Below are 14648 nucleotides of genomic sequence, written 5' to 3' on the forward strand. Positions count from 1 at the left end.
TCTTTCTCTGACTTATTTCACTTAGCATATTGCCTTTAAAGTTCATCCATGTTGTCACAAATGGTAGGATTTCCTCTTTTTATGGCTGAGTAATATTCCATGTAAACCTTTTTATTTGTTTGTCTCTTGATGGACACAGGTTGGTTCTGTGTCTTGACTATTGTAAATAATGCTGCCATGAACATAGGGGTGTGGATATCTTTTTGAATTAGTGTTTTCATATCCTTTGGATATACTCCTGGAAATGTAATACTGGATCATGTGGTCATTCTATTTTTAACTTTTGAGGATGCTCCATATTGGTTTCCAACAGTGCATAAAGTTATCTTTTCTCCACCTCCACACCAGCATTAACAAATGTTAATCTGTTCTCTTTTGTCTTTTTGGTGATGGCCATTCTAATAGGTGTAAGTTGATATTTCGTTGCGTTTTTACTTTGCAAGGAAATGAAATTTGATTTGGAGAAAATAAGAGCTATATAAATTGCCTTTTATTTACAAGACTTTGCTTAGATTAAAAAATATATATGTTATCTATTCTTGCTCTTAGCCAGTTTTTGTTAGTGTAATGTTAAATCGATCAGAATCTGGTACCTTTGCAAATGGTTAAGTTCTTTATTTACTTTTGAAGTATGTAATCATGCAAGACAAGTATAAAAAGTTGCCATATAAAGAACCTTGGGATAGGCTGGATAAAAAGGTTTTAAATCTCATCCCTTTTACTGCAGAATTCAAGCATAAATATTCTCTGGAATATTGAAAAGAGCAACAGGATTGAAATAAAAGTGTTATTATCCATAGTAGTAGTTGTTTCTAGTATTACTATTTGGTTGCTGGAATGACTGTTTAATTTGCCACATTTTTTAAGAAGAGTTACCTCTTTTATTTTTAGGATGTTGAGTCCTATATTCATCGCTCTGGACGCACAGGTCGAGCTGGCCGGACAGGGATCTGCATATGTTTTTATCAACCGAGAGAAAGAGGTCAATTACGATATGTGGAACAAAAAGCAGTAAGTAGAGTTAAATTATTTCAGGCTTATTATCTAAATGGTGCCTTAGAAAAGAGATCAGAGATCTTTTTATATTTGTTCTCACAAATAGATTTTATGACTTCTCCTTTAAGCTGCATTTGGATGTGAAGCATGTGGAGAGCTAAATTTATATTAGCTGCAAGACTTTGTTTTAATACAGCTTTTATTATGAAGACAGAAGAGCTGACTTTCTCCCTTTTCCCTTGAATTTCTCCCTTGACTAAAATCAGAAGTGCATTGTGATTTCAGTACCTCTTAGTCTGATATTGTAAATGGATGATTATGACATTATCTTGGTGTAATAGTCAAGATTATATTGAGAAATGTTACAATAGCCAGTTTCTACAAGAAATTACACATTTTTTTGTGGTCTCGAGTTTTTGTAGTATTTTTCCTGTTTTTATGATGTGTATTTTCATACATTTCACATACTTTGTACGATGAAGATAATAAAAAATTTATTGTAAACAGCATCTTTTTTAAAAAATCAGCTGTTTTGTAACTGTAATTCCATGATTTGTAACTACGAGACAATTGAAAGAAAATTTTTTTTTTCCCTTTTTCTAGAATTTGTTATTGATGATTTATTAGGAAATCTTGATCTGCTAGGGCTTGGAAATCTTTAAGTCCAAGAAATGGAAATTCAACAATCTAGATTAATTTAGGAATTAATTGTAAAGACTTCCATTTTTCTTTAATGTAATTCTTTCATTTTCAGGGAATTACTTTTAAACGTGTAGGTGTTCCTTCTACAATGGATTTAGTTAAATCTAAAAGCATGGATGCCATCAGGTATGCTTTCTGACCTTGCTGAATGATTTTTTCTTTTGTATTAGGCTATACATCTTTAAGCTCTCCTAGTTGACATATCAGAAAATTTAATCACCAGTTTTACCAACAGACATTTAATTACATTAAAATACGAAAAAGTTGCTCTCTTTTCCCATTACTTCTTTTATCTTTAATCTTTCCCGTTTGTCTTGACCAAGAAAATTTGCTGTTTTTGAACCATAGGTCTTTGGCTTCTGTTTCTTATGCTGCTGTTGATTTTTTCCGACCATCAGCTCAGAGACTGATAGAAGAGAAGGGGGCAGTGGATGCGCTGGCTGCAGCGTTAGCCCACATCTCTGGCGCGTCAAGTTTTGAACCACGATCTTTGATCACCTCCGATAAGGTAGAAATCTGTGAGAAAATTGTATCTGGTTGAGAAAGATTAAAACTGAACCATAGATATTTATCTGGAGAGAAATATAGGACATCTTTACTTTGCACAGTACTGTGTTAACTGAAACTTGTATACCAGAACCTGTTCCTCGGTTTTTTTTTTTTTGTCATGGAGCCATGCAAATCAAGAAATAGACTCCAGCTAACATCAGTTCAGTTCAGTTCAGTCGCTCAGTCGTGTCCGACTCTTTGCGACCCCGTGAATCACAGCACGCCAGGCCTCCCTGTCCATCACCAACTCCTGGAGTTCACTCAAACTCACATCCATCGAGTCGGTGATGCCATCCAGCCATCTCATCCTCTGTCATCCCCTTCTCCTCCTGCCCCCAATCCCTCCCAGCATCAGAGTCTTTTTCAGTGAGTCAGCTGTTCGCATGAGGTGGCCAGAGTATTGGCGTTTCAGCTTCAGCATCAATCCTTCCAATGAACACCCAGGACGGATCTCCTTTAGGATGGACTGGTTGGATCTCCCTGCAGTCCAAGTGACTCTCAAGAGTCTTCTCCAACACCACAGTTCAAAAGCACCAATTCTTCGGTGCTCAGCTTTCTTCACAGTCCAACTCTCACATCCATACATGACCACAGGAAAAACCATAGCCTTGACTAGATGGACCTTTGTTGGCAAAGTAATGTCTCTGCTTTTCAATATGCTATCTAGGTTGGTCATAACTTTCCTTTCAAGGAGTGTCTTTTTAATTTCATGGCCGCAGTCACCATCTGCAGTGATTTTGGAGCCCCCCAAAATAAAGTCTGACACTGTTTCCACTGTTTCCCCATCTATTTGCCATGAAGTGATGGGACCAGATGCCATGATCTTCGTTTTCTGAATGTTGATTTTTAAGCCAACTTTTTCACTCTCCTCTTTCACTTTCATCAAAAGGCTTTTTAGTTCTTCACTTTCTGCCATAAGGGTAGTGTCATCTGCATATCTGAGGTTATTGATATTTCTCCCGGCAGTCTTGATTCCAGCTTGTGCTTCTTCCAGCCCAGCGTTTCTCCCATGCAAAGTAAGGATTGCCTGTATATGTGGAGAGTATGTGTATGTGTATAAAACACCATCTGACCTGTCCCCCTGCCAGGTCAGTATCAGATGTCAAACCATACCAGAGCCATGTATTCCCATTATAAAAAGTATATTTTACTCTGTAATTAGTAAGAAATCCATGGGGTGTTATTTTAGCACTGAGCAAATACTTTATCCCTAATAACCCACCAGATACTCCTCAAGAAAACTTAAACCACATTTCTTAAGGAAACATTAAGGTACACTTTTTAAGTCATCAAATTTATTGGCATAAAACTATTCATAATATTTCATCATTACCATTGTAATATATTTTTTTTTAACTTAAAAAATATTTTTAATTGAAGGATAATTGCTTTATAGTATTTGTTTCATATTTGCCATACATCAACATAAGGTAGACTTTTAAACCTAAGAAGTATCTAAGAGGTTATCTAATCCCTTTATCTTTTAAAATCTTTTATCTAATAAAAAGAATCCTTCTTTGGCAGATGGGTCATCTAACCTCTGCTTAAATATCTTAGCAACAGGGTGTAGGTGGTTTTATATTTCTTTTATGGGTTAAAATCAAAATCCAAAGTCTTTACGAGGAATGTGCTGTGGGGTCTTCCCTTGCTACCTCTTTGGCCTCATCTCCTGTCACTCTCCCCTTGCTTGTTTCAACTATTGTAACCTACTTGCTGATACTCAAACATAAACTTAATCGTACACAAGGCCTTTGTGCTTATTTGTATTATTCTGAATGTTCTTTTACTAATCTTGGCTCCCTCCTTCACTTCATTCAGCTTTCTATCTGGTATCACTGTATCAGAGGTCTTTCCCCATCACCCTGTCTAAGGTAGCTTATTCCTGCCTTTACTCTCTATTTTCGTTTTCTTCCCCTGCTTTGTTTTTTTTTAATGATTCTTATTACTATCTGACATTATATATATTTACTTCTTTGTTTACTGTCTCCTCTCCCACCATTGGACTTCACTGGTGGCTCAGTGGTAAAGAATCTGCCTGCCAAACTGGAGAGTTGGGTTTGATCCCCTTGGTCAGGAAGATTTCCTGGAAAAGGAAATGGCATGATCACTTCAGTGTTCTTGCCTGGGAAATCTCAGGGCAGAGGAGCCTGGTGGGCTACAGAGTAGCAAAAGAGTTGGACACAATTTAGCAACTAAACAGCAACAACTCCCATCATCATTCACTGCCCCCACCCCAACCCCTTGCTACATGTACAGTACAAGGTAACTCCCTGAGACAAAGGACTATTTACTGCTGAATCTCTAGCACCTAGGACAGTCTCTGGCACATATGTAGGGGGCACTTAACCATTTGTTACATCAATGTCTCCCTATATCTTCTTCATGTTGATCGTTTTCTTGTCCAGTGAACTTTTACAAAGCAAGTCATTTTTGCTCAAGTGTAGTCCTTCAAAAGTTTAAACAAGTTTATGTCCTCTTGTTTTTCCACTCAAAGCTAACCTTGAGTCCTTCAGCATTTCCTTAACTCTTCACTACCTTATCTCTGATGCTGTAGTTTGTATAATTTCCTCTTGAAGCATTATGTTAAGAATTAAATGTAGTCTTACATCAATGTATAGAAGAATGGTACTTTCAATGGTCTATAAGCATTAGTCTTATATTAGTATAGTTTATTTTTTTAGTGGTCACGTTATACTGGTCATGTTGGCTTATAAGAAGTGTACGCATGCACGCTAAGTCGCTTCAATTGTGTCCAACTCTTTGCGACCCATTGGACTGTAGCCCTCCAGGCTCCTCTGTCCATGGGATTCTCCAGGTAAGAATATTGGAGTGGGTTGCCATTTCCCCCTCCAGAGGATCTTCCCGACCCAGGGATTGAACCCTTGTCTTTTGCGTCTCTTGCGTTGGTAGGCGGGTTCTTTACCACTAGTGCCACCTGGGATGCCATAAAAAAAGGCTGAGTTAGAATGTTATTGTCCTATTGCTGCTGCTTTTCTCTCAAATACAATGTGACTTTTATTCCTTAAGGGGTTTGTGACCATGACTCTGGAAAGCCCAGAAGAAATACAGGATGTCAGCTGTGCTTGGAAAGAACTTAACAGAAAGCTGAGTAGTAATGCTGTGTCCCAAATTACCAGAATGTGCCTCCTGAAAGGAAATATGGTAGGCTTTTCTAGACAACTGTCGTATATGTTTATAAAGACTAGTAGATTTTGTTCATTGTTTTTTTGAAGTCTAATGGGATGAATAATACTATTTTATCCATGTGTTAGTGTGTTTCCAGTTGGAAATTTGGGGAGTTAGTAAGTAACCCATTCCTCTAGAAAGCTGTAAGTCATTCTTCTTAATTTGTAATTCAAGTTATCTGAGTTTCTGCCTTTGAAAGCATATGTGGTTGTGTGTGTTTATTTTTTACAATTGAGCAACATAATTGCAACAGCTAAATCTTTTTTTTTTTTAAGAGAATATACAATATTGGTTTCTAAGTGGCCTGCTATTGGTTGTTAATGAGGATAACTGAATTAGGTATTTTCATACAGTTATGAAATAGCGAAGTTAAAGCCATCTGTAATCTTAGTGACTGATTTCTTCTAATGGTTTTGTGTAAAGACGTTATATTTATTCATCTCACCTGACTCTATAAGTTCATGCTAATCTAGAATTTATTAACTTGTTTATTGGAAAGTTATCTTTCTCAAAGTTTAATATTACCTTCAAAAAAGATCGTAAGACAACTACGTATATTCAGAAAAAATGTGGAGGGGGAGGGAAAATATACTTAGATCCTTAGGCCAAACCATTTGCTATACTTGGATATTAATTAACTTTCAGTGTACTGGCAGCCAAGATCAAAGAGGAAACATCTTCAGTTATTAAATTTTTAAAGGAATTTATTAGATGGGTCATTTTACAAAGGACATGGAACATTATAGTGTCTACAAAAACTTTTCTAGGGACTACTCTAGGTGCTCATTAGTAGTCAATTCTTATTAGATACTGGTTTACTTTTAGATTTAGGAAGTACAATTAACAGTCATTCTGTGTCATACACTATTATGTATTAGCTGGTTTAATTCTGTAAGCATGGGACCCACTTAATCTTTTATTTTTTTATTATTATGTATTAGCTGGTAAGCTGTAAGCATGGGACCCACTTAATCTTTTCTTTTTTTAGTTTATATAAAATTATAAGAAGGCATTTTAAAAAATCACCTTGTGTGCATCTAAATAAAAATATTTTCATTTTGCTTTTAGGGTGTTTGCTTTGATGTTCCCACAGCCGAATCAGAAAGGTTACAGGTATATAAAAATTTTTATCCGTTAAATAGTTGAATATGTTTCTCTGAAATACAGAGATTAAAAAGACATATTTATAATATCTTTATCATGTGTAAATCAATGAAAAAATCCTTAATAAACTAATAAATTATAAATATCCAGTTTGTCAAATGTGAAAATATAGAATTGCATACCAAATCCTCATGTGCTCATCACCCAGCTTCAGCAGTTATCAGCTCACGGTCAGTTGTGTTTCATGTCTGCTTCCATCTACTTACACTGTATTCCTTTTCTTTTTTTTTTTTTTAATTTTGTTTATGCCTGTGCTGGATCTTCCTTGCTGTGTGGGCTTTTCTTTTCCTCAGTTGCAGAGAGTGGGGCTCTTCTCTAGTTGTAGTGGCTTCTCCTGTTGCGAAGCCTGGGCTATAGCGCTCACAGGCTTCCGTAGTTGAGGCACATGGGCTCTGTAGTTGCAGCTCCCAGGCTCTAGAGCACAGGCTTAATATTTGTAGTACCCAGGCTTAGTTGCTCCGTGGCATGTGGGATCTTCCTGGATCAGGGATCGAACTGCCATGTTTCCTGCATTGGCAGGTGGATTCTTAACTCTGAGCCATCAGGGAAGCTCTCTCCTGTATTCTTTTGAAACAAATTCTAGGAAGTCTTATCATTTCAACCATAAATACTTTTATATAGCTAAAATATTAAAAACACTTTCAAAAAACATAATACCATTATTAAGCCCCCCAAATAGTAATTCATCAGTATTATCCAATTTTGTGTTTACATTTTCCTCTGTCTCCTGAATATTTTTAAATATAAGAAGGTCTGCAAAGTTCATTCTGTATAATTTGATTTTTGTCTCTTTTACTCTGTAGGTTCTCCAGTTCCTTTGTCTCTTTAAAAAAATTTTCCTTGTGTTTTATCTGAAGAAGAAAGAGATTGTCCACTAAATTCCTACACTGTGAAATTTGTCTATCTGTGTCCCTGATACATACATATTTGACACAAGAACGGGATTATATGGTTTTCAAAGTCCTTTTTAAAATTCAGAAAATGTTGTAAACACATTTCTTTATCAACTATACAGTTACTTACTTTTATTGGCTCCCTGGCATTTGGCCATATGGGTGACCAGCTTACCCAATGTCCTATTTTTCTGACATTTAGATTATTTCCAATACTAATACTCTATTATAAACAGATTTGCACTGGAGGCTCAGATGGTAAAGAATCTGCCTACAATGTTTGATCCCTGGGTTGGAAAGATCCCCTGGAGAAGGAAATGGCAACCCACTCCAGTATTCTTACTTGGAGAATTCCATGAACAGAGGAGCCTGGCAGGCTACAGTCCATGGGGTCACAAAGAGTCCGACATGACTGAGCAACTCACGTGCATTATCAACAGGTTGGCCTTAAATGTTGGCATAGCTAAGTCTTTATGCATTGCCAAGTTTATTTCTTTAAGATGAACTTTTTAAGATATCTGCTTGGCCAAAAACTGTGTGTATTTTTAAGGCTTTGGTCATATATTGCCACCAGTTGTGTGTGTGGCTATTTGCCTCTGCTCATTCTGACATGTAAGGTGTTTTACTATTAACTTGCCTTGGCAACTCATGATCACAATGAAAGACAGTGTAGCAGGATATGACATATTGATGCTCTTAAGCGCTGCTGATCTTTATATTTTGTTTACCCCAATACCAAATTGTTTCCAATAGCGACATTTTTAGTCCCTGTTGACAGATTTTTAATCTGCATTATCAGCTCTCAGACCTTGTTTCTGTCAGTATACCTTCTGAAAGCAATGACCACTTATTAGTGGCCTGTTCGTTTTGTGCTGAGAAACCAGTGGGCTCTTTTAGAATGTATAAACCGAGTAGGAATTTAGAGTGCCAAAATTGGCCTGAAAATCTCTCTTCCGACTAATACTTAGCTTTTAGAAACTTTTTTGGGGGCGAGGAGGATCCAAGCTTTGTACTGTTGCATTAAATTTGAGATTTAAGTTTTAGCTGGATTTTTTTCATTTTTAATGACATTTATTGTTTTGTGTTTTTTTTTGTAGTTTTACAAGGAGTAGATGTTCATTGCAGACAACTAGAAACACATAAAAGTATAACGTAATAATCACCTGGAGAAGGGAATGGCTGCCCACTCCAGTATTCTTGCCTGGAGGATCCCATGGACAGAGGAGCCTGGTGGGCTACACTCTATGGGGTTGCAAAGAGTCGGACACGACTGAGCAATTAACAAAAAAAGTAACAATCATACATAAATTCCCATCCCCCAGAGATAACCACTATTAGCATTTTGAAGCATTTCCTCCCAGTGTCTACATTTTTAAAAAAATTTTAAAAGGTATAATTGACCTGCAAAACTGTGTTAGTTTTAGGTATACAATATAGTGATTCTGTATTTATATTACAAAATGATCGCTACAATAAGTCTTGCTACTTTGATCATTCAAAAATATTACAGTATAATTAACTATATTCCCCAAGCTGTACATTTCATCCTTGTGATTAATTTATTTTGTAACTGGAAGTTTCTGTCTCTTGATCTCCTTTATCTGTTTCACTCATCCCCCTCATCTCTCTCTTCTCTGGAAACCACCTGTTTGTTCTCTGTATCTGAGTCTGTTTCTGTTTTGTTTGTTCATGAAATTTAGGAAACTTAAGTTCCTATGTTTTAGCTTTGAATATTTTTTGCTTTCTGGTTTTTAGTTTTATTCCAGATACTCTGGACTTAATAGATTGATGACATTTAGCTAATAGATATTCAAAGAGTCTCCTATACGCATGTTCTTGCTTATGGTTTCTATTTTGCATTTGTATTAATCCTGTAAATTACCCCAACAGGCAGAGTGGCATGATTCAGACTGGATACTCTCAGTGCCAGCCAAGTTGCCTGAAATTGAAGAATATTATGATGGAAACACATCTTCTAATTCCAGACAGAGGAGTGGTTGGTCAAGTGGCCGGTCGGGCCGGTCAGGCCGGTCAGGTGGTCGATCCGGTGGCCGGTCAGGTAGACAGAGTCGGCAGGGGAGTCGGTCAGGAAGTCGACAAGATGGTAGAAGACGAAGTGGGAATAGAAATCGATCAAGAAGTGGGGGCCACAAGCGGAGTTTTGACTGAGATAGTTAATCTTCCAGTGTGAGCTTGCCTGTTTCTGCATAATCATGTACATTATCAACCAAAAATTAGGTCATCATAGCTGAGGTCTGTGTCTGCTATTTGGAAAGAAGTTGGTTGTATTTTTTTAAAAAGTATTTCACAAGAATGGTTGTAAACAAATCTACTTATCAAGTTATACCTTTGAATAAAAAAACCTCCTTTTATTGTCTCTTTTCACTGTGTGTTAAGAATTTTCTCAATGTGATCTTTTAAAATTCTTCTAAAATGTGGCAGTTAAGTCAATCTTAACGTTACTTGCATAATACAAAATATGGTGTGTCTGTATTCAGATCATTCCTTTTGTATAATAATAGGGTAGAAAATAAGAAATGCCTTTTGCATTAAAGGGCTGTAAAGACTGGTGACATGATTGGTTAGATGTAACATTTTAAATTTTAGATAAAGTTAATCAAAAGGTGTGCAAGCAGTGCATCCTCAATTATTTATTCAACAGTTAAAGTTACTTGTTGAATGTCTACTATGTGCCCATCACTATCCTAGCCCCCAGGGGTATAGTGGTGAATAAGGCATGGTCGCCATCTTCAAGGAACTTACAGTTTAAAGCAGCAATTCTGGTTGAGATTAACACCTGATGTTTAGGATGAAAGTAGCTATGGAATGTGAAGGATCTAATTGGGGTGTGCCTAATCAGCCTTAGGAGTCAGACTTTTTTAGATGAAGTGATAGGAGAAGTAAAGCAGAAGTACAAGTTGATCTAGCCAGGTTAGCAGGGAGAGGGTTTGTAGTCAGAGCAGTACAGGCCTACCTCGTTTTGTTGCACTTCACAGATAACTGTATATTTTAGAAATGGAAGGTTTGCGGCAGTCCTGTGTTGAACAAGTCTGTTGGTCCTATTTTTTCTGATACTATTTTTGAATTAAGGTATGTACCTTATTTTAGATATAAAGCTTTATACACTTTAGACTGTTGTATAGTGTAAACATAACTTTTTTATGTACTGTGAAACCAAAAAATCTGTGTGACTCACTTTATTGCAGTATTTGCTTTATTGCGGTGGTCTGGAACTGAACCTGCAATATTTCCTAGGGATGCTTGTATACGCGGCAATCCAGAGGCAGAGAAAACACGGTAAATCTGAAGGCCTCCACATAGTTCAGTATGGCTTACATGTGATAGAGGACAGTAATAGATAAGGATTTAGGAACCAGATTTCAAAAGTCCTGTGTGCATTTTTAAGGAAATGAAATACTGTATTTATCACAGAACTTTTTTCTTTTTCCTTTTTTGGCCACGTGGCATGCAGGATCTTAGTTTTCAGACCAGGGATTGAACCTGCAACCCCTGCAGTGGAAGCATGGAGTCTTAAACACTGGACCACCAGAGAGGCCCCAGGAGTTGAAATATTTTCTTGAAGACAAGGGAGAATCATTAAAGAGCTTACAGTAAGAAGTGACATGATGAGATTTGTGTTTCAGAAAGATTACTGACTATGCTGAGGAGACTGAATTGCAGAAGGGCCAGACTAGGCACTGTGAGCCCTCTTAAGATGCTGTTAGAGTAATTCCAGGTAGAGGTGATGGTGGTCTGCACTAATAAATGATAGGTAACATATTTTGAGTGATGAGAACTGAGGCACTTGAGAGGTTATTGCTTATTTAGAATCACTCAGCTGGATAATATATAGTGGAGTGATGATTTAAACCAAGTCTAGCTTCTGAACCAGCATTCTTAACTACTGTGCTAAATAGTGGCAGTGGACTTTGAGAAACATGGATAGATTTCAGAGGTTTTTAGGATATGGAATTGTTAGGACTTGGTGCTTTCAACTGGAAGATAAAAGAGGCAGAAGAATTAAACCTATGTTTGTCACTGAGATAGGTACTAGAACAAAGAGCAAGAAAAGTTATGTGGGGGAAAGAGGGAACATGACTAGTTCAGGATTAGATGTATTTTAATATTGAGTAGTCCATACGTCAGGAAATACAGTAGGCTGTTGGATTTATATGAAGGAGAGAGGCTGTTCGAAACATTTGGCAATAATAAACAAAAAATGGTAATTGTAGTTAAGTTAGTAGATGAGATGATCCAGGGAAAGTACAGCAAGGAAAAAGGTCTGAAAACGTAACCCAAAGGCACACCAGTGTACTTACTGCATAGCAGAGGAAAGGGGATCCCACTGAGAAGGGGTGACAAGAAGAGGGCCCAAAGCCCAGAAATATGGGGCTTCCAGAGCCACCAGAAGAGAAAATTGAAATAGCCTTGGATTTGGCAAGCAGACATTGATATGGGGAGCAGCCATATTAACACAGTATTGAGTAGAAGCTATTTAGCCATGGCTTCAGTAGGGAGGTGAAGTAGGGATAACAAACAATGAACATGTCTTCCAGAAACTTGGCTAGGAATAGGGAAGAACAAGCTAAAACGACGTAGAAGAAAGGACGAGATTGCAGTGAGAATTTTGTGTTGGCTGGGTGGGGAGATGAGGGCAATTTGAGCATGCTGAAATACTAATATGGAAGTGGGGAGGAGAAAGAATGAATATATGATAGATCAAAATCTCTATGAAGATCCAAACAAATGAGCTCAAGCACATTCTGGAGATTTTAGCCATAGACAGCAGAAAAGTGAAAAAATGAAAGTGTTAGTCACTCAGTCATGTTCGACTCTGTGGCCCCATGGGCTGTAGTCTGCCAGGCTCCTATATCCATGGAATTCTCCAGGGAAGAATACTGGAGTGGGTTGCCATTTCCTTCTCCAGGGGATCTTCCTGACCCAGGGATCAACCCAGAGATCGAATCTGAGTCTCCTGCATTGCAGGCGGATTCTTTATCATCTGAGTCACCAGGGAAGCCCATCTCTAATGTCAAGAGGAAGGTATGATTATCATGGAGGTGAGTTTGCAGGTGTTAAGGTAAAAAGTTGAGAGATTATCTGGCTGCTGCTGCTGCTGCTGCTGCGTCGCTTAAGTCATGTCCGACTCTGCGACCCCACAGACGGCAGCCCGCCAGGCTCCCCCATCCCTGGGATTCTCCAGGCGAGAACACTGGAGTGGGTTGCCATTTCCTTCTCCAATGCATGAAAGTGAAAAGTGAAAGTGAAGTCGTTCAGTCATGTCCGATTCTCAGCGACCCCATGGACTGCAGCGTACCAGGCTCCTCTGTCCATGGGATTTTCCAGGCAAGAGTACTGGAGTGGGTTGCCATTGCCTTCTCCATATCTGGCTAATGTCTTCCTATTTTTTTCCTGTGGTAGTTTTGCATGGTCAGCCACTGAGAGTGAAAAGGGAAGTAGCAGGCTAGGAAATTTGAGGAAAGTGGAGAAACAAGAGGTATTGAGTAGAGAACATAATGAAGAACTCACCAGGCAAACAGGGTCACAGAGATCCAGTCGTGATGAGAGACTGAATTTGTAGTGGCATTAGAGTGGTTGAGTGATTTCCTATGACAACACTCAGCATTGTGCTGTAGGAGTGGAGGTGGGAGACAGCTGATGGGGGACTGGGGTTTTGCTCTAAGATTAAATGATGACAAGGTGAAGATGTTAAGGATTCAGCATAAGTGATTAACAGTCCAAGGAGTCTAGCCTACTTAGGAATTGAAGTGGAGATGGGGTTGACAGTAGGGAGGACGCAGAAGGGGCACAGGATTGAGGACGGAGTCTGAGGATTTAGGAGAGGAGCTGTTGAGAAGACTATTGCAGAGCAGGCCTGTTGGGGGCAAAGGTTATTTCAGTTTAGATGGTCAAAGAACTGAGAAGCCAGTTGTTAATGTGGATGGTTTCCATGGATAATGAAGACAAATGAGAATGAAGACAAATGAGAACTGAGGAGGAAGTGTAAAACTAATCCAGTTGCCAAAATACCGTTAAGTGGTGGAGGTTGGCAAATTAATTAGGAATGGGAAAAGGTGAGATTACCACAGATTTCCAAAGGCACAAGGGCATTTACATGAAAGTCAAGGAGTAACTGAGGAAAAGAGGAAGACACTGACACCAGTTACACACTGGATGTGAAGGAATAAGCAATGTATGTGTGAGGAAGCAATAGGGGAGTCTTTTCCAGTAAGAGCCAGATTACAGTTAGCCCAAGAGGGAAGAAGGACTGTTGGTGCTGGATTGAGAAGTTTTGATTATGGGCAGTGGGATTCCAAATAGCATGACTTGGGGGAGGGAAATCTAGATGGCTCTGTCTGCATTTGTGTTAAGTGTGAGCTCTGTATTCGGAGAAGGCAATGGCACCCCACTCCAGTACTCTTGCCTGGACAATCCCATGGATGGAGGAGCCTGGTAGGCTGCAGTCCCTGGGGTCGCTGAGTCGGACATGACTGAGTGACTTCACTTTCACTTTTCATTTTCATGTATTGGAGAAGGAAATGGCAACCCACTCCAGTGTTCTTGCCTGGAGAATCCCAGGAACGGGGGAGCCTGGTGGGCTGTCGTCCATGGGGTTGCACAGAGTCGGACACGACTGATGTGACTTAGCAGCAGCAGCAGAGCTCTGTATTGATACCCAAAATGGAATAAGGGCTGCATTCCTACTGAGGTGTTTGGTACCTCAGAATAAGTTTTATTAATATAAAAGTTAAATAAGGAGTGCTCAGTCTCTGCCCTTGACAGCTCAGATTATAGTGAAATAGATGGACACATAAATCTGGGTCCATGGCAACGACGAAGTGTGATGATTGGCAAACTCTGTACCAGAACACCAAGTGCAGCCCAGGAAGCTGGGATGGGAGGTTCAGAGAAAGCGTTTGGCCACGATGATTGTGAGTTAAGTGAGGTAAAAGAAACAGGCACAGAGTAGCTAATACAACATGGTCTAAGCATGGTGAACGATAAGTAGTTCTTGTCAGGATCTTGACTGTGAGGAAAGTGGTGGTGAGAACACGACAAGGGTCATATATTGGAAGGCTTCATAGACCTTGTTGTAGAAGAGCCACTGGAGGGTAAGGGAGAGTGAAAAAGATATGCATGCAGGCAAATACCAAGGAG

The 14648-nt window shown here is 38.8% G+C and overlaps 1 protein-coding gene across 3 annotated transcripts in view; it reads left to right on the plus strand.

Moving 5' to 3' along the window:
• The window catches only part of DDX50 (DExD-box helicase 50), a 34324-nt gene extending 24449 nt beyond the window's left edge, over window positions 1-9875 (plus strand). For all 3 annotated transcript variants that reach the window (XM_055591459.1, XM_055591453.1, XM_055591461.1), the window contains 6 exons: window positions 892-1011; window positions 1751-1824; window positions 2047-2206; window positions 5275-5409; window positions 6502-6546; window positions 9381-9875. In XM_055591459.1, the coding sequence (XP_055447434.1) occupies window positions 892-1011; window positions 1751-1824; window positions 2047-2206; window positions 5275-5409; window positions 6502-6546; window positions 9381-9659 (813 nt within the window). In that variant the 3' untranslated portion in view covers window positions 9660-9875. The remainder of the gene's footprint in view (window positions 1-891; window positions 1012-1750; window positions 1825-2046; window positions 2207-5274; window positions 5410-6501; window positions 6547-9380) is intronic.
• Window positions 9876-14648: the final 4773 nt, after the last annotated feature.

Source organism: Bubalus kerabau, chromosome 1, assembly GCF_029407905.1.
Source record: "Bubalus kerabau isolate K-KA32 ecotype Philippines breed swamp buffalo chromosome 1, PCC_UOA_SB_1v2, whole genome shotgun sequence".
Classification (NCBI taxonomy): domain Eukaryota; kingdom Metazoa; phylum Chordata; class Mammalia; order Artiodactyla; family Bovidae; genus Bubalus; species Bubalus kerabau.